General features: G+C 48.9%; 1 protein-coding gene across 4 annotated transcripts in view; it reads left to right on the top strand.

Moving 5' to 3' along the window:
- The window catches only part of IGF2BP1 (insulin like growth factor 2 mRNA binding protein 1), a 38,598-nt gene continuing 16,592 nt past the window's right edge, over window positions 1-22,006 (top strand). For 3 of the 4 annotated variants that reach the window (XM_035724693.1, XM_035724691.1, XM_035724690.1), the window contains exons 1-2: window positions 1-175; window positions 1,378-1,438. In XM_035724693.1, coding sequence (XP_035580586.1) covers window positions 1-175; window positions 1,378-1,438 — 236 coding nt within the window. Of the gene's footprint in view, window positions 182-1,377; window positions 1,439-22,006 lie in introns of all 4 variants that reach the window. The other variant, XM_035724692.1, reaches the window with a different exon arrangement.

Below are 22,006 nucleotides of genomic sequence, written 5' to 3'. Positions count from 1 at the left end.
ATGAACAAGCTGTACATCGGCAACCTCAACGAGAGCGTGACCCCCGCGGACTTGGAGAAAGTGTTTGCGGAGCACAAGATCTCCTACAGCGGCCAGTTCTTGGTCAAGTCCGGCTATGCCTTCGTGGACTGCCCCGACGAGCACTGGGCGATGAAAGCCATCGAAACTTTCTCCGGTAAGAGTGCGCCCACCTCCCCGGAAAAGCCACAACGAAATACCCCCAACAACGGAGACCTGCTCCTCTTCTCTCCTTGCCCGCCAACTGCCCTCTTGCTCCGGCCTGCGGGGCTTGGCCTCGGCATCGACCCTCCGCCCACCTACTTCGACGCCCCCTCCATCCCCCCACTCGCCCCTCGCGCGGAAATATCCTGGACCCCCTCACCCCTTCCTCCCAGCCCCAGAGCAGAAGCTGGAGGCTTTAGTAAGGCCGCCCCTACCCCCCGCCGACGGGGCGGGGGCCCTGTTGGCAGTGTGTGTGGGGGGGTCCCCACTCAGGCAGCTCCCGTCTGGGCCTTATTTCCATGCCCGCCCCTCCCTATTCGAGGCTGGACCCCCTCCTCCCCCCCCCCCCAGCCCTGCAGCGCGAACACCCCCAGCTCCCTTTTCTCCACCCTAGGCCTTTCCAGGCGGGGAAGAGGTCCCCGCTCCGTCCCCGATCTCCCGGGTGCCCAGTGGGCACGGCAGCCTTCGGGCAGGGCCGGAGAGGAAGGGGGTCCCGCCTCCCGCCCAGGGCCTGGGCTTGAGCCATTTTGATTTGAAAGTGGGGCGTGAGCGGGGTGGCGCGGCGGCGGCGGCGGCGCCGGGTCGCCATGCTGCTTCCCGAGACGCCCAGGCTGGGCCGAGAGGCGCGCGCCGCGGCCGCGGGGAACCCTGCCCGCGGGGCCCCGCTCCGCTCCCCCAGGGCCTCTGCTCGCCCCCGGCCCCGACAGGTGAGCGCCCCGCCGCCCGGAGCCCTGCTCCGCGCCTCGACCGAAAACTAAAGTTTCATTCTGCACCCCTCCCCCGCAACACACTTTGGGAGCAACGGGGAGCCCTTTCTCTCCCGGCCCTGGCTCCCCAGCTCTGGGAGCCGAGTAGGCAAGCCCGCCCACACAAACGCCCTGGTCGCCCCATTCCCAGATCGGGCTCCCAGAGCGATCCACTACCCAACTAGCCTCAGAGAACAGAACAAAACGAAAATTAACAAAACACAATAACGAATTTATAGATTTCCACCATTCCCAGAGCGACCGTTTCGCGTCTGGCCACGGAACCCACTGCCTGGATTCCTAGGCAGATCTCCGATCCCAGTAACTCCTGAATTATCCTCTCCGTCCTTTTCCCACCCCACACCCCTGTTGCAGCTCTTATATTGCCTTTTTTTTTTTTAATCTTTAGGGAAAGTCGAATTGCAAGGAAAACGCCTAGAGATTGAACACTCAGTCCCCAAAAAACAAAGGTAGGAAAGGGCTCTTTGAGCAGGGAGGCAACCTGGGGGCGCTTAGAGGCTCTGTTAAGGGGTCCATAGTGTCTCCAGTGGAAGAAACCCATTACGGGCCTTCCCACCCCCCACTCCGGATGTTGGGGGCAGGGAGGGAAGATTGGCTAAGATCTTGTAATGGGTGGTTTACAGCTTGTAAAAAATAAGCCGGGGCTGGGGTGGGCTGAGAGATGGTATTTGGAGAAGTAAAAGGGAAAAAATCAATAGGAGAGAAACCTTGTGGATTTATTCAAGGTGTGTGTGGGGCCATTTTTGTGAGGAAGCTAAAAATCTTTGAAGAGTTCCAACTCCTGGACATCTCTGCAACTTCTAGCAGGCCTCCCTTTTCTCTTTTATTCCCCCCACCCATCCCATGATTCTTAAGTGGATTGGGGGGGCTCCCCTTCGACATCCAAGGGGAAGTGGAATGAGTTCCTGTCCCCAAAAGAATTCCCTTTTGCTTGTGCTTTATGTATATTTCTGCAACAGGCAAGGGCATTTTTTTTCTAGACACCTACCCCTAGTCCCTCACATCACACGTCCTCCCCTCCCAACTGGATTTTGCAAAGAATATGCTTTGGCTGTGCTATCCCTTTCCGAGCCCCCCCACCCCCACTCCTTCAGTCCATTGTTACGAGGGGACCATCTGGGGTGAGAGCTTTGTGTTCAGGCTGTGAGCTGGGGCTCTTTGGAGGGTCTAGAACTCCCTGGATGAATAGTGAGAGAGAGAGAGTGTGAGTGAGAGAGAGAGAGAGAGTGTGTGTGTGTGTGTGTGTGTGTCCGTCCCAATACCTTTCTATTCTCATTTAAGCAAAGTGGGGTACCTCTATCATGTTATCCCCAAATCTGATTCATGGTGGATTTCAGATCTTTCATTGAACCCTGGGCTGCAAAGTATAGGGGCAGAGTCTGTCTGCTTTCTCACTTAAACATGTTGACAGTGCAGAATTTTCCCTCATGTTGCAGCCCCCAGGAAATCTTTGATCCTCTTGTTACCCCCTCCCCTCCCTAGGTGTGTTCTCCCCTTTATTTCAACTGGAAACTTGCTGCATTTAGAATAATCCTGGCCTTTTGTGGGTGGGAAGGTGGAGGTGGGTGGCTCTGTATAGTTTTTTTGTTTTGTTTTGTTTTGTTTTTGAGCTTGTGAAGTTTAACTGTAAAGTTTAAGTGAGACAAAAATCTGTTCAGTGGGTTTAGCTTAAGATATTTTAAGTAACTTAGAACTATTGTATCTATAGATGATCAATATGGCTTGTAACTATGTTTATAGAGCCTGTGATTTAACCTCAAGTGCTTCAGATACTCTTATTGGAAAGGCAATTAGAGTTAGGAGTAAAGAGGCAATAAAATCAGAAGGAAGAAAAAAAAGTCTTATTTATTATTTTGAAACATTTCCTGGAGATGGGCCTGAGAGAAAGATACTGACACCAGTAGATTTATTGAGAAGATTGTGGATATTTGACCTGAAAGCTGAGTGTTTGAAACATGTTGATGAGAAATGTCCAGAATAATTGGAATTCTGACATACGTGGGATTTTTTTTCCTTTTGCTCTTATGGATGGTTTAAATTTTAAAGGGAATGAAGTGAAAGCAAGAGAAATAGCAAAATGTGATGAGAGGGGACCCAAAACATTTATATTTTAATTTCCATGGTGCTCTGTATTTATGGATCTTTCCCCCTAAGCCATCTGCTTGCTTTCAAGCCATTTTTAGGCTCCTTCTTGTTCCCTCCAAAATGCATTACTTAGGGCACTTTTGAGTTGGGAAGGGGTGGGGTTTGTGAGAAGAGTGGGTACAAAATCTTCCTTTCCACATCCATATTAAATTCCATCTTTTGTGTGTGTGTTCTCCCCTTCCCTGAAATAATTTTTTGAGCACAAACAGGTGTGTGTGTGTGTGTGTGTGTGTGTGTGTGTGTGTGTGTTTGTGGGGTGGTTGAGAAGGCACTTCATTTTTCTAGAATGAATCAATTTTTGAAGTTTTAGGATTTAAAAAAAGTTTGTTTGCATGAAGTAAGTTTGCTCTATCATTTTGTGTTCTTTGAAGGAAGCATTTTGTGGTATGTGTTTTTAGTCTGTCTGAAAACTATTCAGTTGGTCTGTTACTGGCTTTTTCAATCTCATGGATGTATAGAACAGGAACTAGTTAATTAAATATGACTAATGTATTTTAAGCAAAATGAATGACTGTGCATGTGTATTTTGTATGTATATACTCTTGTTTCCACTGTTTAAAAAAATAGAAAAGAAGTAACTTCCTGATGCACTCAGTTCCAAATGAGTTATGACTTTAAACATTTCTAAGAGATTCATAAAAATCTAACCTAAGTGTTCCTGGTTTTTGTTTGGTTGTTTTTTGTTTCTTAGAGGGGGGAATCAAAAAAGTAATATTACAGCAGTTACCTTAGCATCCTCTGATTTTTGAAGTATTAATTGTGTTCTAACTTTGTATCTATTTGATAGATATACTATTTGTACCTTTTTAAGAACCCAAGAGACTGAGCACTATGCATTTAAACTGAAAACATTAATTTGAAATTTTAAAATGGATGATATTAAATTTCTTCCACCTTCCCAAACCCTTTCTTAGACAGTGTTGGAATTTTGGCTAACAGTTTTGGCTTTTTGTTGAGAATTTGTATATATTCACTGTCAAATATTAGGACAAAGGAGAAAAGCCTAAAGCATTTTTAAAACAGTTGTGGAAGGGGTTTGTACGTGTGTTTTATTTTGAGAGACATAAGAGTAGTTAAGGTAAGGGGGGGTCCCATTTTAGACTTGTTTATTTTGAGAATTGACTTGCTTTTTAAAGGAATTAAGCTTGTGTTTCATTTGCCACTGTGTGTGCCTTTTTCTAGAGGAATGTGACCTAAAGATAGCATACCTACTGTCAACTGCTGTCATCAAAATAAAAGGTGTTGCTGTTAAGAAAAAAATGCAAGAGATGTACTGCATTTCTCTGCATGAAATGTGTTCAACTTAAAAGACTGATTTTCTTAGGCAGGTTAATGGTTGTTCTTTTCTCTAAGCTGACTTAAAATGAGGTGGGCTAAACACTTTACCTTGATTTTCCAAGTATTAAAAAAAAAAGAAATTGGTATCAGAGCCATTGAAGTGTGAGAACTCTCAGAAAGTGCTTAAACTTTATTCAGATTTTACAGTTTGATTTCCTAAAGTTAGCAGTTTTGAAAATCTGTGTGAAGGGATGTCTTGTAAGTGGCAAAAATAGTATTTTTAATTTTAAGTGATTCGCTCTGAAGTAATTGGATCACTAAACGTTTTCAAAACAAGCAAAAAGATTTTGCCTTCAGAAATGGACTTGTCTTTAATGAAAATTGTTCTGAGGGGCTGAAAATGAATTATAATAAGGGGGTTAAGAAGCAAGGGAATGTCTTAAAAAAACAACAAAGGAGTAAAAAGTACTAGAGTGGGAGGATTTTCAGGCACTTTTACTTCAGTGGTTATAGTTGAAAGATACATCTGACCTGTATTCACCTAGTAAGATTAAAGTAGAAACAGTTTATGACACTTTCAGTAAAAGGTTTTCTTAGTAATAATAGGTTAGTTTTTTTGCTTTTAAATAAATTTAAAAATGGTTGATTCTTACATTTTTCTGCACTGTTTGGAGGGAAAGTGGAAATCAGTTCACTCAACATTTTAGTTTCCACCTAGAAAGTAGATCTTACAAATTCATTGTTTTCTTCACTGCTAGAGAATCTGTTATCATTTAGTGCACAGTATTTCAAGATGCTTTCCTAAAGGACAGTGGTATTTGTCCATTGGGAGCATGGTAGGTTCCTAGAACCCTTTATTTTCTGACCGACAGTAGAAAGATGAAATTTTACTCTGATGCTTTCTCAGATGGAGAACCTTGGGGGAAAGAAGGGGAAGAATTGTAATTCCCATCACTGATTTATTCAAAGTATAGTTAACTGCTCCAAATGTAAAGTTTTTTTTTCAAAGATTTTATTTATTTATTTGAGAGAGAGAATGAGAGAGAGAGAGAGCACATGAGAGGAGGGAGGGTCAGAGGGAGAAGCAGACTCCCCGCTGAGCAGGGAGCCCGATGCGGGACTCGATCCCGGGACTCGATCCCGGGACTCCAGGATCATGACCTGAGCGGAAGGCAGTCGCTTAACCAACTGAGCCACCCAGGTGCCCCCCAAATGTAAAGTTTTAATGGCACAGCTTTTGGTGGAAAAGGAGCAAAACATTATTATAATTATGTTTTAGAGATGAAATACATGACCATTAGCCGTTGGAAGAATCTTGATTCAAGGGTTCTGAGCTTCTAATCTTTTTAAATTACCTTAATACAGGTCATTTGCGTCTTGTTTATGTGTTTGGGTACTTTTAAGGCTTATTTTTTAAGGGTTTATTCTAAACTTTAATGTGTAACAGCCAGTTGACAAAGATACTACTGAGATAGGCTAGTGGTATACAATTTTAAATTATTTTTAAAAATTTCAGATCTGGTTTAGTTGAGTGAAAAGGGGGGAGACCAAGTGGTGTGTGAAATTTGGGGATCTTTTTGTTGAGGATAGACATTGGTTATATCTCTGTTGGTTTTTGGTGGTGGTGGTGGTGGTGGTGTCATTAGAATAAATGTATGAACCAGAGACGTTGGAAGAACAGACATTTTGTCGGCTGTTAGGATTTGAATTCCGTCTTGTTCGCTCCCCATCCTCTTTAAAGGTTCTTAAAATGTGGCTAATGCCTTCCAGAAAGTGCAGCTTAGAATTTGGGATGGGAGTGTTAGGGAGAGAAAAGAGGAAGAAAAAAAGCAGCAGGGGAGACTGGAGAAATCAGACGAGTTAGTCCTGGGTTGGAAATTCCAGACGGGGAAGACAGAGAGAGAGAGAGAGAGAGAGAGAGAGATGGGGGTTGGGTGGAGTTCCCGCTTCCCTTTTAAAGAGAAGCGGCTGGAGGCGCACAGCGACCCACGGGAGAGGGGGTCGCAGACAGCAGCTTTGGAAGACGGGTGGGAGACTGGGCGTAGGGCAAGGCTCCTTCGGCTGGCAGAGTTGCCTGCCTTCCCTTCCTCTTTTCAAAAAAGCAGAGAAAGTCGCGGCGGCGCTGGAGGCGCTTCCTGGAGAGCCCGCGCCCGCCCCGCTGCCCTGACCCTTCCCGGCCCGCTGCGGCCCCCGGCGGCCCCGCAATCCTTGCCCGCGCCCCCGCGGGCCCGGGGCTCCCCGCAGGGCTGCCTTTCCCGGGGTCCCCGAGACCCCCGGCCGCGGCGCGCCGGCAGACCGCCTCACCCCGCTCCCGAGAGCCCCAGATGCCCGACCTCGCCCACGTGCAGCGGTCCCCCGCTGCGGACGCAGCCCCTTTGCAGCGCCCGGGCTGCCTGCAGACCTTTCCATTCCCGCCCCAGCTGCCTGCAGACCTTTCCATTCGAAGGCAAAAGCTAAAGGCCAAGGCGGAGTGAGGAGGGCTGGGTGAGGAGGGTGGGGAGAAAGGAAGGGGTAAGGAGGAAAGAGGACGAGAGGTGGAGAGAAAATGGAGGTGCACATAGTGGTCGCCCTCTCCCCGGAGCTGAGGCCCCTTGGCAACGGGGCATAGAGCTGGAAGAGTTAACAGGGTCCAGTAATCTTTAGAAAATGGCCAGTCTCCATGTCCCAAAGGCAGATTGAAACCATAACAAAGGGGGGGAATAGTAACCAGAGGTTCTAGGGTGGGTTTTATTCGTGTGGTGAAAGAGAGAACAACAGGTCCTCCCGTGGGCCACTGACTGGGCTTGCAAGACTTTTCTTAGGGTCCCAGCCAGTGTTTGACTCCAGGTGAACGGTCAGATTTGCACACCATTTCCACCTGTGCTGAGCACATTTCCTCTCCTCGCCCACACCTTTTAAAATGCCTGTCAAAACAAAAGCAAGAAAAGGTCTCAAAAAACATGCACTCAAGACAGTACATGCTCTTTTGGTTACTGATAAAAGTTTGATTTGGCTAGCAAAAGATCCAACCGGGGGAGCATCTGTGATAACATACCATCCCGAGGGGGACACTGCCAACAGGAAGATGCTCAGCCCCCAGTTTGCTAACTCCATTCCAGTAGAAGGGCTTGAGTGTCCCCTCAGATTGTGTTCAGAGGGGGCTCTGTCCTTTTTTAGTGAGTGGGAGGGGTCATCCTAGTATGGAACAGGCTGAGCCAGCTTTGTAAGGCCTGTTTGCAGCTAGTAGGTTTGCAGTAAATAGTTGGAAAATGAAGGCACAACAGGCTCCAACAAGCTTTTACCCTACACACAGACCACTGAAATACAATGTATGTGGATTATGGGCAAGTCACAGGAGAAAAGTGGGTCTGGGCCTCATCATTTTAATGCAGTTGGAGAAAACCTGATTGCAAAACACTGAAATGTGGCTGTGTACAGAACCCCCCCGCCATCCCCACCCCCGCCAGAAATGCCGTCCTATCGCCGAAGTCCAGTCTTCCCAGGATTTGATGTTCTGGTTGTATGGCAGAGAGCACAGAGCATGGTGAACCATTAGTAAAACTGCTTTTGAATGAAATACAGAGCAAATAGCTGGATGATAAGAATTTTTGACTGCTGTGTCAAGGTGTTTGCAAGACCTCTACGGACAAGTCTGATTATTAGACACGTGGCATTTTGGTGGCTAGAAGCACATAAGGGACCAGTCAGGATGGATGGGTGTGAATTCTGCTTATAGTTGAGGGGAAGGGTGTGCAGACATCTCTCTCTGAGAGGAGACGGCAGAAATGGAGGACCTCTTTCCCACACCGTGTCTGTTCGGTGGATTCTAGTCAGCCCTGTACATATTTCTGTAGGAAAAGAGGGTGAGGAAAACTTCAATTTTCATTCATGTTGAGTTAGTTTCAGTTGAAAAATTAGTCCTTCATCCAGATGTTTTGACCACTTGAAATGGAAAATGTTAAGTCTGAGTGAAATTTGATTGAATAGTTGAGTTGATTGGATGTAGTTAGAATCTCCAAGAGGAGAAATCAGGATTCAGGAAGAAGTTGTTCCGTGTAAAGGTTGTTTGTGGGGTCTGAGTTCTTTGGCAGCAGGAGTTGGGTGGACAGGAATCATTCTGAACTCCTGAGGCTCAAGGAGAGAGGACGCTTTATGGGGTCAGGGTCTCCTGACCTACTCTAGGTGCCTCCTTCTACCCTCTTTAGGACTATGGAGGAAAGGTCTTTCAGGAGAGCTCAGTGTTTAAAAACAAGAGCTTTGGAGCCAGGCGGTGACTGAAACTGCAGAAGTTAATCTTCTTAAGCCTCGATTTCTGTAACTGTGAACTGGTGTTATTACACGTTAACTATTATTATTGCTATTATTTGTTTTAGATACGGACCTCTCTGCCTCCTGTCTTTGGACTGTGGCAGCTTGGGGCATAATCTAAGGCAGTAGGTAGGGTGTTTATCCTTCTGTGACTTTCGCATGTTATTTTATATGGAACAGTGATGGATAGGCATACTGAAGGGGACTTATGTGTAGGGTGCTTTGATAACCTGCATGCTGAAAGGAAAAGCCACCTTTTGGTAGAGGGAGATGAAGGTCACCAGGGCAGTCCTCCCAGACCCCCTGCATTATGGACCCCATCCTGTCAGACAAGAGACTTGAAGAGACGGTGGAGAATGCTCCTGCTGATTGTTCTTTAGGGGAGTGGGCCATATATTCTGTTGTTGATGCCATGAACCCAGGCCAGATGAAATTTCATACTTGGGGGCTACTGTCAAAGGTGCATGTAGGGCAGGGACATTGGTGAGAGAAGAACCGCCTTAATTCTGGAAATGAGGTAAGTGTTATAAGGATTCAGGATGAAGGGGACTTTGAGTCCTTGGGGGTCAGAGGAAGGAAGAAATGAGAGCAGCTTCTCCCACCTGGTGGGAGATGGGCATGTTTGCCTTGATGTTCAGCTCTTGGTAAGCTAACAAAGTAGCCTTTCAGGAGTTGGGGATCCCTGGATGCCCAGGAAGTGACCGCATACATTGTTCCCCTTATACATGGCACAGCCCCAGCGGCTTCACTTGCCCTGGCCCCACGGACTGGAAGGAGAGCCCATCTTGCCACCCAATTCCTCTCTCTGGGCCTCCCTGTTGAAAGGGTGCACACAACACCCACTCGCACACGCACAGACCTATTGCCCCTTTAGAAATCTCAGTCTAGGGACTGAGGATTGAACCTTCTCAGTGGGGTGGGGAGAGGAAGGGCTTCCAATCCGGATGTGGCTTTTGGCCATTTAACAGGCTTGTGACTTTAATCAGTTACTATAAAGGGTTTTACAATTAGTTTATGTGGAATGATGTGTGTTGCCTCTTTTCTGGAGTGGCATCTGGGATTGCTTGGGGCTCCTCAACTTCCCATGAGGTATTCTGAAGCTGAAGAGGACAAAATGAGGGGAGGCAGGAACTAAAGTGGGGGCTGTCTGGGTGAAGTAAACTTGGTGAGGATGTCTGTTCAGGGCTAGAAATATTTATTCTACTTCCTCCTCCAGGTCTCTGAGTTTCTTGGGAGGAGAAGTCCGACTGTAATAGAGCAGTTGGTTTTGGCAGGATTTGGAGACAGACCCCGAAATTAAAGAGTAGAGATGATCCTTCGCAGACCAGGCTGTTGGTGCCTGCAGCCAGTGTGCTCTGGGCAGAGACTAGACAGAGGATGTTGGCTTTGGGGGGGAAACAGCGGGATTCTGAAGATACTCTCTTGACTCCTTATGTCGAGTGTCCACACCAGCAACTTTTTGTTGAAAAGAAGGGAAAATCTAGCTCACTGTAGTTACTTGGTCTAGAGGGTTTTCCTGCTATGGTTATCACATTTGATTCAGAGCTGCTGCTGCTGGCTTTTTAGAAGAGGGTAGAGTGATACCTACCCAGAATAAGTTGGAGGCAGGCAGGGGGAATATGACGATCTTCACAAACATCCTATGTCTCTATGAGATAATCTTTCTTTCACTTTCCTACGCTTGTCCCTCACTGACTATCTTGAATGAGTAGTTTGCTAAATTTAAACTTCTAACTAGAGGAAGAATGGAGTCTGTCTAGGCTCAGGTTCCTTTGCTCTCTTCAAAACATCCCCTGGTCAGCAACTTTAGCTTGGGTTTGTGTGGTGGGGTGGGGGACGACGACTTTGCCACTCAGACATTAGCCATTTTTGCAGGGGGGAGGAGAGATTTTAAAAATAACACATTTACAACCAAATTCCACATAAGAAAATATTTAAAAAGTTGGTACAGCCTGGTGTGATCACTAGCATTTTGCTGTGAAGTTTGGTGCCTCTCACAGTGGGTTCACTCACTCCCGGGTACGTTCATCCGCTGGTTTTTAGGTATTCAGAGTCTTCTACTGCGTGCCACGCCTCTGCTAGGTATTAGAAATACAGTGAATGACAAGTGAAAGACTAGTATTAGAGATGGAAGGAAATACAACTTCTCAGTTCATTTTCCTCCAAGAGCTTTTAGATTTTTAACTTGCTCCTTGGTATTTTAAGAGAATTTTAAATAAAATGTTTTTAAAGTTTTTAAGTTAAAAATTATTTGTTTATCTTATCTACTTACTTATTAATTTATAAGATTTTATTTTTAAGTAATTTCTTTGCCCAACCTCTGGCTCTGACGTAACAACCCCCAAGGTCGAACTGCGTGCTCTACCCACTGAGCCAGGCAGGCGCCCCTAAGTTAAAAATAATTTTAAGTATTTTAGGGGCACCTGGGTGGCTCAGTCAGTTAAGCGGCTGCCTTCAGCTCAGGTCATGATCCCAGGGTCCTGGGATCGAGCCCTGCATCGGGCTCCCTGCTCAGCGGGAAGTCTGCTTCTCCCTCTTCCTCTGTCTCTCCCCCTGCTTGTGAACGAACTCTCTCCTTCTCTGTCAAATAAACAAAATCTTTAAAAAAAAATAGTTTTAAGTATTTTAAAATAATTTCAGTTAATTAAATACCTCTTAAATATCTAAGTAATTTTACGTGGTGAGGCATACATAACATGACATTTACTACTGTAAGCATTAAGTTGCACAGCTGGGTTATGGAGAACATTCACGCTGTCATGCAGCCAACACCTGCATTCATCTCTAGAACTCTTTTCATCTTGCAGGACCGAAACTGTACCCAGTAAACGAACTCCCCCATCCCCCTCCTCCCTCTAGTGGTATTAGAACCATTGCCAGTTTTTCTTTTTCCTTCCTACATGGTGGTCACCTCTTCATCCTTCCATAGATACGGGAGTCTTTGCCTGACCCCTCTCTTGCATTAACACTATTTGTTGGGTTTTTATTTAGCACTATTGGGTCTTTTTCAGAGTGGGGGAGAGAGACAAGGGTTAAGAGAGGGAGCTGCACAAGAGAGGTGCAAGATAAAAATCCCTGCCCTCCAGCATTTTCACTTTAGAGCTAGGAAGAGCTGTGGGACAGCAGAGGCCAAGAGACTAGACTAGATTATGTATTAAAATAGGAGGCACACAACCTCAGGGACTAAAATAGAGGAGGGAGGCTTTGAGGGAGCTAAGCTGTGTTTTGGAGGATAGGCAGACAAAATAGGAGTGGATTAAGGAGAGCATGATGGATTGACAGGGAGATGCTGACGGGAAGACAGTTCATCTAGAAGAGAGGGGTGGCATTGTCGTGAGGCCCTCAGGCAGGTAGGGCAGATATCCCCGTTTATTTCCCTTATAGAGCATCATCTTGGCTCCAGCGCTCTGTTCGAGGTGACTCAGGTCAAAAGATGAGCATTTATTGGGTATCTCGTCACATTCCCGAATCCTCATAAAGAGCCCTGTGCAAGTGATTTCCTTCTGCAGAAGAAGCTGAAGCTCTGAGCGGGTAAAGTAACTTAGCCGGGGTCAGCACCTTGAATAGGTGTGGTAGTGCTGGGATTCAAACCCAAGCCTTTCCACCTCTAAGGCTGAGCTCTCTTAGAAGGTGGGAACAGGTGATCCTCTAAAGTTCGAGGAAAATGAATCTTGAGCTTTTCTGGGGGGAGTGCATAAGTAAGCTTAGCAAATAAAAAACATGCCCAACATGAATTTTACCCTGTTCTGAGCCTCCTTCTTCCCCAGGTGTTTTATACCTGCTTTGCATTTTATTTTCCTCTCACTGTTGGGATTTTCAGGCAATCTTCAGTGGTTAAAAAAAACCGAGAAAATTCTCCTCTTGTCTGGACAGCTAAGATGCGAAATGGCGATTCTGTTTTTAGATAGAAAAAGACCCACAGAGAGGGAGCTGAGTGAAGTGGAGAAGGACTTGAGTGGGGTTAAAGTTCAGGTATCAGCCTCAGCTTGCTATTTCTCCAGATGGGTAAACTGTGGGATCCGGGGTCCCTATCTTTTCCTGGGCCTCATTTCCTCATCTTCAACATCCCCATCTCCAGAAACCCCAGGAAATGAGCTAGGTATTTTGAGTTTTAAGGGCCTCCATCCATCCTTTGGCATTCTGATAGGCCCCGGGGCTGGAGCCTTTGGCTGGTATCCCCCCCCCCCCTTTGTGTGGGTTCAACCCCCAGGGAACATGGGAGGCTGGGGGGAGGGGCAGGGATTGAGATGCTTCTCCCACCCACCCCCTCCCCCTCTTAGCAGGAAGGGACAAAGAATTCACCTTTGTTGCAAAGCCTACAGAACCATAATTCATAGCTTATGTATGCTTTTGAGGAGCAAGAACCCAGGTATCTTCTTTTTGCTGAGAAGCAGGAGGAGCAGGCCGGCTTCATGGTGTAGCCACGCCTGCTGGCTAGTGTCACCTTGGGTTAGTCACTTAACCTCTCTGAGCCGGTTTTTTTTTTTGAACCGCAGAATGTAAATAAAAAATACTATCATTCTTTGGCGGTTCAGAGGCTCAAATCAACCTCTTGTCACTGTCCTAGGTTCATAGGAGGTGCGGGTGTAAAGAAGGACTTTGTAAACTCTAAAGTCCGTGCAAATGTGAGTTATTAATGATTATCGTTAACTGATGACACCCCAAGAGGACAAAGAAGGGCCTTCTCACCCCCAGACAAATGCCCTACTCTGCATAGGGGTGCGGAAGATGGCTCTTGGATTGTAGCTTTTCTGAGGAGGCTCCCGGGACGTCTCGGGAACAGGGTCTTTTTTCTTCAGGCCCGGAAGGCCCTTGCGGCCCGTGCCCCCAGCCCAGCCCAGCCCACTGCCGGGCCTCAGTTCCTGCCTTCGCAGTGGGAGGCCTCCCTGGCCTGGTCCTGCCTCCTCCCCGCAGCCCGGCCGAGGTCTCTAAGGAATGCCGCCTCCCGGGCCATTTTCTCCCCTCCAGCTTCTGCGGCCCCGCTTCCAGCCCTCTCTCGGCCCCCTACCCCCAGCCGGTTCCCACTTAAATGCTTGCAGGCCTGTTTGCAGGCGGGAAGCCCCCTCCCCCACAGGACCACCTCAGTCACAGCCCTGACCACAGGGAGGTCGGGTCTGGATTTACTAAAGGACCCCGGAGGGGGAGCCTGCCCCTCGCTGGCTGCCTGGCTCGCTCATGGGGTCGGGTTTCGGCCGGTGGCTCTGGAGAGAGAGAGAGACAAAGGGCAAAGTCCTGTCCCCACCCCCACCCGGCAGCCCGGGGGCGCTTGTCCCCTCCCCCTCCCCCTCCTGGGCCCCGCCGGGGAGCCCAGGGCCCCCTGGGCCGGGCGGGACCGGCCCCGAATGAGTCGGAGTACCGAGGGGGTTCTGGCGGCAGAACATTCTAGACTGCCGGGGCTTCGGCAGAGAAGGGGGGCGGGGACCCGGGGGGCATCGCCTGCCCCCTCCCGGAGCCCTGCCCCCCCTCCCGGAGCCCTGCCGACGCGGCCCACCCAGCGGCTGGGGTGGGAGGCCGCGCGCTCAGCTTTCCCTGGGCGAGGTGAGGGGCTGGGGGAAGGGGCCGCCCGCGTGGGGCGCAGGCCCGGCGACGCCAGCGCGGCCGCTCAGCTGCTCAGGCCTTCTCAATTGCCCGTTCATGAGGGCTCCCCTCCTCCCCCCAGCTGCTGCCAGCCCTCCCCCACCCTCAGCTGCTGCCGCCCTTCCCAGGCACCTCTTTCTCCTCCGTTGCCCTGCCTGCCCCCGCTTTGGCGGCCCTCCGCGGCGGAAGGCCCTGCCCGCCACCCTGGGTCTCCTGGCATGTCTGAGACCTTGCTTGCGGCACCATCTTGGAAGGTGCTGGTGCAGCTCCTGGACGCCATCCCTGGGCTGGGAAGAAGGACCTACCAAAAGGGCATCTGTGCCTGCCGGAAGGCAGGGCAGAAGTCGGGATGGGTGTCCGCGTCCGAGGAGAGTTGTTGTGATAACTCCCCACCCCACTAGGAAGAGACAAGACACCAGCCTCCTGAAGTTTCTGACTACCAACAGGTCTTTGCGGGCAGCTGGAGGGGAGCCATGCCTTGAGGTGGTTAACCTCATGCAGGAGGGACACAACCAGCACTCCTTTCCACTAATAGGATGATCAGTTATTATTTTTAATGTTTACCGGGATACATTCGCGTCCTTTCGCGGGAAACACTGCCGATTCCAAGAATTATGCTAAGTCCCATAGGGTCGTTTTCTCGGTGGGGAATTGAGTTGTTGAAGACTGATTTCTCTTGAAGCTGGTCTAGTTTCCTTACCCTTGCTTCTGAGAGCTTCACCGCAAAATCCTGTCTTGAACTGGGCTCTCCAAGCTTGCCGTTCCCTCCTGAGGGAGAGACTCAGCCTTTCTCTAGTTCCGAGGCGTGCCCCCATGATGCTTTCCACAGAGGGCCAGACCTTTTGGTTCCTAAGCTTTCTGGAGAAATGCTGACATCTCCACTGGGGGGTGAGAGTTCAACCAACATCTCTGGTGAGGTTGGGGCAGGAATAGTCTTTCTAGTCCCCCTTCTGCCTTTTCCTCTCAGAGTATATTAGCTTCCCCACCCCACCCCCCAGTGAAGATGCTGGAAATGCTTCTCACTGACAGCCTGAGGAGGATGGTGAATGATGTCTGCAGCAGTTCATTTTTGATGCCACATCATCGCTGCCTCCACCGGGAAGGCTGCGCTGCTCACGTTTGGGTCACCTCTTTATCATTTGTCCCCACAAGTTAGGTTTATGCTGAAGGCTTCTCCACACGTCCCCATACCCAGATTCTGCTTCCTCCCACTTCACCCTGCAGAGCTCACGTGGCCAGCTCCCACTCTTAGGAACCACTCAGGTGAAAGAGCACAATTCGGAGGCAGAGCGCAAGGTGGAGGGAGGGGGAGAGGCAGTTGGCCCAGGCCGACTTGAGATTTGTCTGGAAAGAGCTCCACTGTCTCAGAGCTTCTGTTTTGGCTTCCTCTCTGGTGCTGCCCAGATGGGCAAGAAAAAAAAGTGGGCTCTCTTGTCAAACCATTTATTTCCGAGATGAGTGAATTGAGTGAAGTATTCATCCTTGAGGTTTGCTTGCTAACACCGGTTAGCGCCTTCCCCGCTCCACGTCTCACCTTTGCTTCCTTTCTTGTCCCTAAACATACACGAAATCTTGCAAGAATTTTTGGTGACTATCCTTTTACACTGCTAACATTTCTCTGACAGTCATCCAGCCGTGTTATAGTATAGTTAGCTCTTGTGTGGGTTAAACCCTGTGCCCAAATTAGAGCCGCATGCAGTAAAAGCCAGTTGGCATTCACTTAGCCATACAGAATATGGGCATTTTTCCTGCTGCTGACATCGGGGCTATACAAGCTTCTGCTGTGTTAACACTTCTTGTCAGAGAGAAAGCGGCAAGGTTTGGTGGAGATGAGCATAAACCAGCCTGGGAGGAGAGCTGAGTTCCGGTTCTACCTTAGCGTCACCAGAGGCTCATTTCCTTTTTTCTGAGCCCTGGTTTCTCCAGGCGTCAGAGGAAGGTGACTGTTGAGGAACCTCTCAGGCTTGAGGGGCTTACCCCTCTCCCACCTCAGTGTATGAATCTGATTTCCTTTGACTGGAACTTGCTGGTGCTGGGTTCATGTTTGTGTGGGCGTGCGCATGCGTGCATCGTTAGTCATGTAAGAAGCCTAGCGACCCCTCCCTGCCCCCCACCTGCTTTCCTGCCTCTAGGTAGGCTGGAAGCATATTAAACATGATACAGAGCCTTCCAGAGGTGGGGGAGGGGTATGGTTCATCCCAGAATCTCTCCTGGAGATTTGATTTTCCTTTCTGCTTGTCCCCACCATTAGCACAGGAGTCCGAACACACGTGGGACAGTGCAGGGGCGCTACATATATTTAAAAGACCATGTTCACGGGACCACAGATACATCGCAGTGGTGTCCCTGCCTTCCAGTTGCCCCTCCTCCACCCAGGCCTTCACCTGGGCGGTGGTGTCTGCTCTGCCTAGTCCTGTACCTTTCAGTAGGTTCATGTTTTCCTTTCCAGCCCCTACCCTGCCCATCAGCCCACCCGACAGCCCGCCTGTCTGGCTGCCCTGCCTCTGGATCAGCCTGGCACGGAGCCCTGGGCATTGGGCCAGCTCCTCCCCCCCCCTCCGGCCCCGCCCCCTTTCTCAGCTACCGCCGTGCCTGGAGCGTGCCAGGCCCGCCCCCTTCGGAGGCTTTCCTGGACAATTACTTTCTTCACCTCTGCACCCTAGAGGGATAAGGAGGCTGGGTGGGGAGGAAGGACTGGGTCAGTGGTGATCTTACGGAAAAGGCAGAGGTTGGCACTTTAGGGCGTTTGATGTGTGATTTCCAGCTGGAAAAAACTGGGAGGAGAGCCAGCTTCGGGAGGGTGCTTCTACATCAGCGTCAGCGGTCGGGGACTCTCTTGTTGAAGAGTCAACAGGATCACCCAGGGATGCAGTGGACAGCCCCCCCCCCTACTCCCCAGTTAACCTTGTCCATTCCCTTCCCCCATCCCCAACCAAACGGGGTCCCCTACTGGACTGTCAGCTGCTTGAGAGCAGGAGGCATGCCTGTCTCCATCACCTTATGCTCTGCACGGTAGCACAGTGCCCAGCCTCATCCGGTAGAAATGCATTGACAGCCACATATGTAAGTACATTTCCTTTTTTTTTTTTTTTTGCTTAGATTCTTTTTTAAAATTTCGTAATAGCTATGTCAGAAAAGAGGGAAAATAATGTAAAAGATTAATTCTAAAATTAATTTAGAAATTCAAAGTATTATTAATTCAACATGGAATCAATGTAATAATGAGGCTTTATTTTTTTGGGAGGGGGGGGTACAAAGTCATAGGGAATCCGGTGTGTAGTATTTTATACTTAGAGCCTGTTCCAATTCAGATGCTAAGTTTGCATTGGAAACATTCAATCAGCATTTTATAATTTATAAAGATTTTATTTACTTATTTGATAGAGAAAAGTGAGCGAGAGTGCAGGAGCTGGGGAGGGAGTTGCAGAGGCAGAGGGAGAGGGAGAGAGAATCCCAAGCAGACTCCTCACGGAGCATGGATCCCGAGGCGGGGCTCGATCCCAAGACCCTGAGACCATGACCTGAGCTGAAATGTAGAGTGGGATGCTCAGCCAACCGAGCCAACCAGGTGCCCCCCGATCAGTATTTAGATTTTACAAATTTTACAGAGGAAAAGTTAAATGATATAAACACCTCTAAAACGAGCATTCTGTTCGTCAGTTGCAGTAGCCACAATTTAGTGGCTCAAAAGCTACATGTGACTAGTGGCTACTGTGGTGTGGACAGCAGGGTCCCAGTGCTTAGTAGGTGCCAAGAAAATCTGTGGAATGAAGGACTGCACCAGCCGGACTACAGAAACCTTGGGGCAAGTCATGGTAGTGAGTTTGTGGATGAGAATGAAAGCAAGCAGGGTGCGCCTGCAGGTTTGCAACCTTTGTGGCTCACTCTAGTCTGACATGCAGATAACCGCCCCAGCCCGTCCCCAGCCAGGCTTGTGTTCTCATCGCCTTGGGTTAGTTTCTTCCCAGCTTTTTGAGGTGCTGCCCTCAGGCTTGAGCCAGGACTGGGGCATCAATGTGTAGATGTGTGGGAGGATGTCTTAAATGTGGACTTATGGGTGGATTCCAGAGTCTTCATGAACTCCTGAGATCTTGAAAGTGTGTGCAGAATGTTGGCACTTTTCTGGTGTAGAGTGTTCTTAGCTTTTTATCACATTCCTAATGAGAACGGAGTATCAACAAAGGTGTGTGTGTGGGGGGGCTGTTAAGAACCACTTATTTAAGGGGCGTTTGGGTGGCTCAGTCGGTTAAGTGTCTGCCTTCGGCTCAGGTCATGATCCCAGGATTCTGGGATCAAGCCCCGCATCAGCTCCCTGCTTGGCGGGAAGCCTGCTTCTCCCTCTCCCTCGCTCCCCCTGCTTGTGCGCTCTCTCTGTCCCAAATAAATAAAATCTAAAAAAAAAAAAAAAAACCCAGTTATTTAAGAACCTTTAGGCCATAGAAAATTCCTCAGATTAAGAAAGCCTTTTCCTGGGGCACCTGGGTGGCTCAGTGGCTCAGTCGTTAAGCGTCTGCCTTCGGCTCAGGTCATGGTCCCAGGGTCCTGGGATCGAGCCCCCACATCAATCTCCCTGCTCCCCGGCCTGCTCCCCGGGAAGCCTGCTTCTCCCTCTCCCACTCCCCCTGCTTGTGTTCCCTCTCTTGCTGTCAAATAAATAAAATCTTAAAAAAAAAAAAAAAGAAAGAAAGCCTTTCCCTGTGGGTAGACAGGGCTGACCCCTGCCTGGGAACACAAGACCTTGTAAAACAGACCAGTCCTGGCCCTTGTTTGCCACATGTGAGAAACTGAGGTCCAGAGAGTTGAAGGTTGGACTTGTCCAAGGCCACACAGCCTGCTTGTCAGAAAATCACAGCCTCGGGGAGGGCTGGAGGTGCAGGATCTAATCTGGGAATCCCAGTTTAATCCTGGTTCTCTGCCGAGATGAAAGTCCAGGTTTGACTCTTGATCAGGGGCCCCAAGCTTGACAAGATTTCCAAAACCTGTTGCTGCTTCCCTCCCACTCCCCTCACCTTCCGCTGGTTTACCCCACCCTGGTTTAAAGGAACTCCTCCTGGGGGGCGGGGGGCGGGGGATGAGTTCCCTTCCCCTGGGGCTGTGGGGGTGGAAAGAGGAGCAGAGCACTCCCCGGGGCAGGTTTCAGCCTTTTTCCAGTAGACCTGGAGTCCTTGTACCTCCTGTGCATTTTGCCCTGCAGGGAGGCCCCATTCTGAAGGCTATCATTTGTGCATCCACTCTTCTCTACCCTGGACCCCAGGCCCCTGCCCCCTTCCAGTCCCCAGCGGGCTCATCACCAAGGCTTACATTCTTGCCGATACAACACCAAGTGGAAAACCTCATTAGTTAGATCCATTAATTTGGAACCTGCTATGACTTTAAAACTAGCTAAGCTGGAATAATTTGAAAAACAGTTTTAAAGATTATTTTATTTATTTATTTATTTATTTGAGAGAGAGAGAATGAGATAGCATGAGAGGGGAGAGGGTCAGAGGGAGAAGCAGACTCCCTGCTGAGCAGGGAGCCTGATGTGGGACTCGATCCCAGGACTCCAGGATCATGACCTGAGCCGAAGGCAGTCGCTTAACCAACTGAGCCACCCAGGTGCCCTGAAAAACAATTTTAGGGGCACCTGGGTGGCCCAGTCTCTTTAGTGTCCGACTCTTAGTATCGGCTCAGGTCTTGATCTCATGGTCCTGGGTTTGAGCCCTGCTTAAAACAAAAGTTTTAATTATGGAAAAAAATGTAAATGAAAAGGTATAAAGGATAAAGGATAATTAATAAATCTCCCATGTACTTATCACCTACTTTTAAAAATACCAACTCACATCCAATCGGTGTTTATTTTTTCTTCACCCTCTAATTATTTTGAAGCAAATCCTGGACACCTTATTTTATCTGTAATTGTTTGTCTCGCTCTTTAAAAACAAAAAGATTGTATTTATTTATTTGTCAGAGAGAGAGAGCACAGCGGGGGTGGGGAGAAGCAGGCTCCGCGCTGAGCAAGGAGCCTGATGCGGGCTCGATCCCAGGATCCTGGGATCATGACCTGAACCGAAGGCAGACACTTAACCAACTGAGCCACCCAGGCACCCCGTCTCTTTTTTTAAAAAATATAAGAACTTGAGGGGTACCTGGGTGGCTCAGTCAGTTAGGCATCTGACTCTTGATCTCAGCTGAGGTCCTGATCTCAGGGTCGAGGGTTCAAGACCTGCATTGGGCTCCACACTGGGCATGGAGCCTACTTAAAAAAAAATAAGAACTTGCAAAATCATTGATTCTTAATTAACAGTGTTATCCAGTATCTAATCAGTGTTCAATATGCCATTAGAATCACTTCACCCACTTATGGAAATATGCAGCTGGGAAAAGTTACTAGCTTAAGGAATTACAGGTGGGACGTTTGATTTATTGGAGACTAGCACCCACTTAGCCAGGCCCACTGTTCACTATGTTGTATGAATTCTGAATACTTTTTTCTTTAAAGATTTTTTTATTATTTTATTTGAGAGAAGAGAGTGTGAGCGAGAGAGCACAAGCTGGGGAGGGGCAGAGGGAGAGGGAGAAGCAGGCTTCCCGCTGAGCAGGGAGCCCACCTTGGGGCTCGATCCCAGGACCCTGAGATCATGACCTGAGCTGAAGGCAACTGCTGAACCGACTGAGCCACCCAGGCGCCCCAAATTCTGAATATTTTTAACTGTGCTTTGGCCTAACTTGACTGAATTTTGGCAAAGGCTTTTTGTCGCCATTCTTCCATCAAAACAGCAGCGCTGGGGACAGCGCACAGAGCCTGGAACCAGACAGGTTTTGAGTTCAAAGCCTGACTCTGGCTTTTAGTAGCTGTGTACTTGGCAGAGATACTCAATCTCCCATTCTCAGGGTCCTGGTCTGTAAAACGGAGTGGCGGGCCCCACCCTCATGGGCAATGAGGGTCTTCTAGCAAGTGCTGAATTTCAGCTTGGCATCTGTTAAGCATTCCTCAAATGTTAAGCCCTTCCCTAATTGACCTGTTTTCCTTCCCAGTCTAAGCCAGTGACACTTCTCTGAAAAGGTGAAAAGGACAGGAACTTCCTTCCCAGGAAGAACTCCGACCACATCCCTTTCCGGGTACCCAGCTCCTGTGCTTCCTGAAATTCTTGGTTTGCTCCTTAACTCCTGCTGCTGTTGCATGGGTGCTCTCTCCCTCTATTCTCTCCTGAAATCTCCCCAGGGCTTGAGAAAAATGGTCACTTGGTCTCTGTGGCCTTCATGCCCCCCCCCCCCTTCCGCCAGCATTAGAGAGATGGGTCCCCTGTGGTTGCTCTGTATTGGGAGCTGCCTCGGGGCTTGGTAACTGCCCTTCAGGTCAGGGCATGCAAAGAGGTCAGAAGCCACTGGGCGTTGGCACCCAGGAAAGAATTAGGTTGGTGAAACCATTGCTTTCATTGCCAGGGGCTATCACGCAACAGGTTTATCCGCTCCTGAGGGTGCAGAGGTGGTGGCTCTTGAACCTCTAGGCATTCTCTTGCTTTTTCTGAACGAGGGATGTTGGGGTTTAGGCACTCCAGGCTCTGCTCAGAGTAGAGTGCCCTATTACCTATAGGGCAAAGGTACTGCTCAACCCTAGTGGAAGCTGATGCACTGGAGTGTGGAGTGGGGCCCTGGGCCAGACCATAACCCTTTAGTTGTCAAGGGAGGCAGGGGAGCGGGACTGTAGGCGTTGGTATTTCCCCACTGTTTCTGCAGCAGTGACGTCT

The sequence above is a fragment of the Zalophus californianus genome, chromosome 16, assembly GCF_009762305.2.
Source record: "Zalophus californianus isolate mZalCal1 chromosome 16, mZalCal1.pri.v2, whole genome shotgun sequence".
In the NCBI taxonomy this organism is placed as follows: Eukaryota; Metazoa; Chordata; class Mammalia; order Carnivora; family Otariidae; genus Zalophus; species Zalophus californianus.
This window is presented reverse-complemented; position numbering and strand designations above follow the sequence as displayed.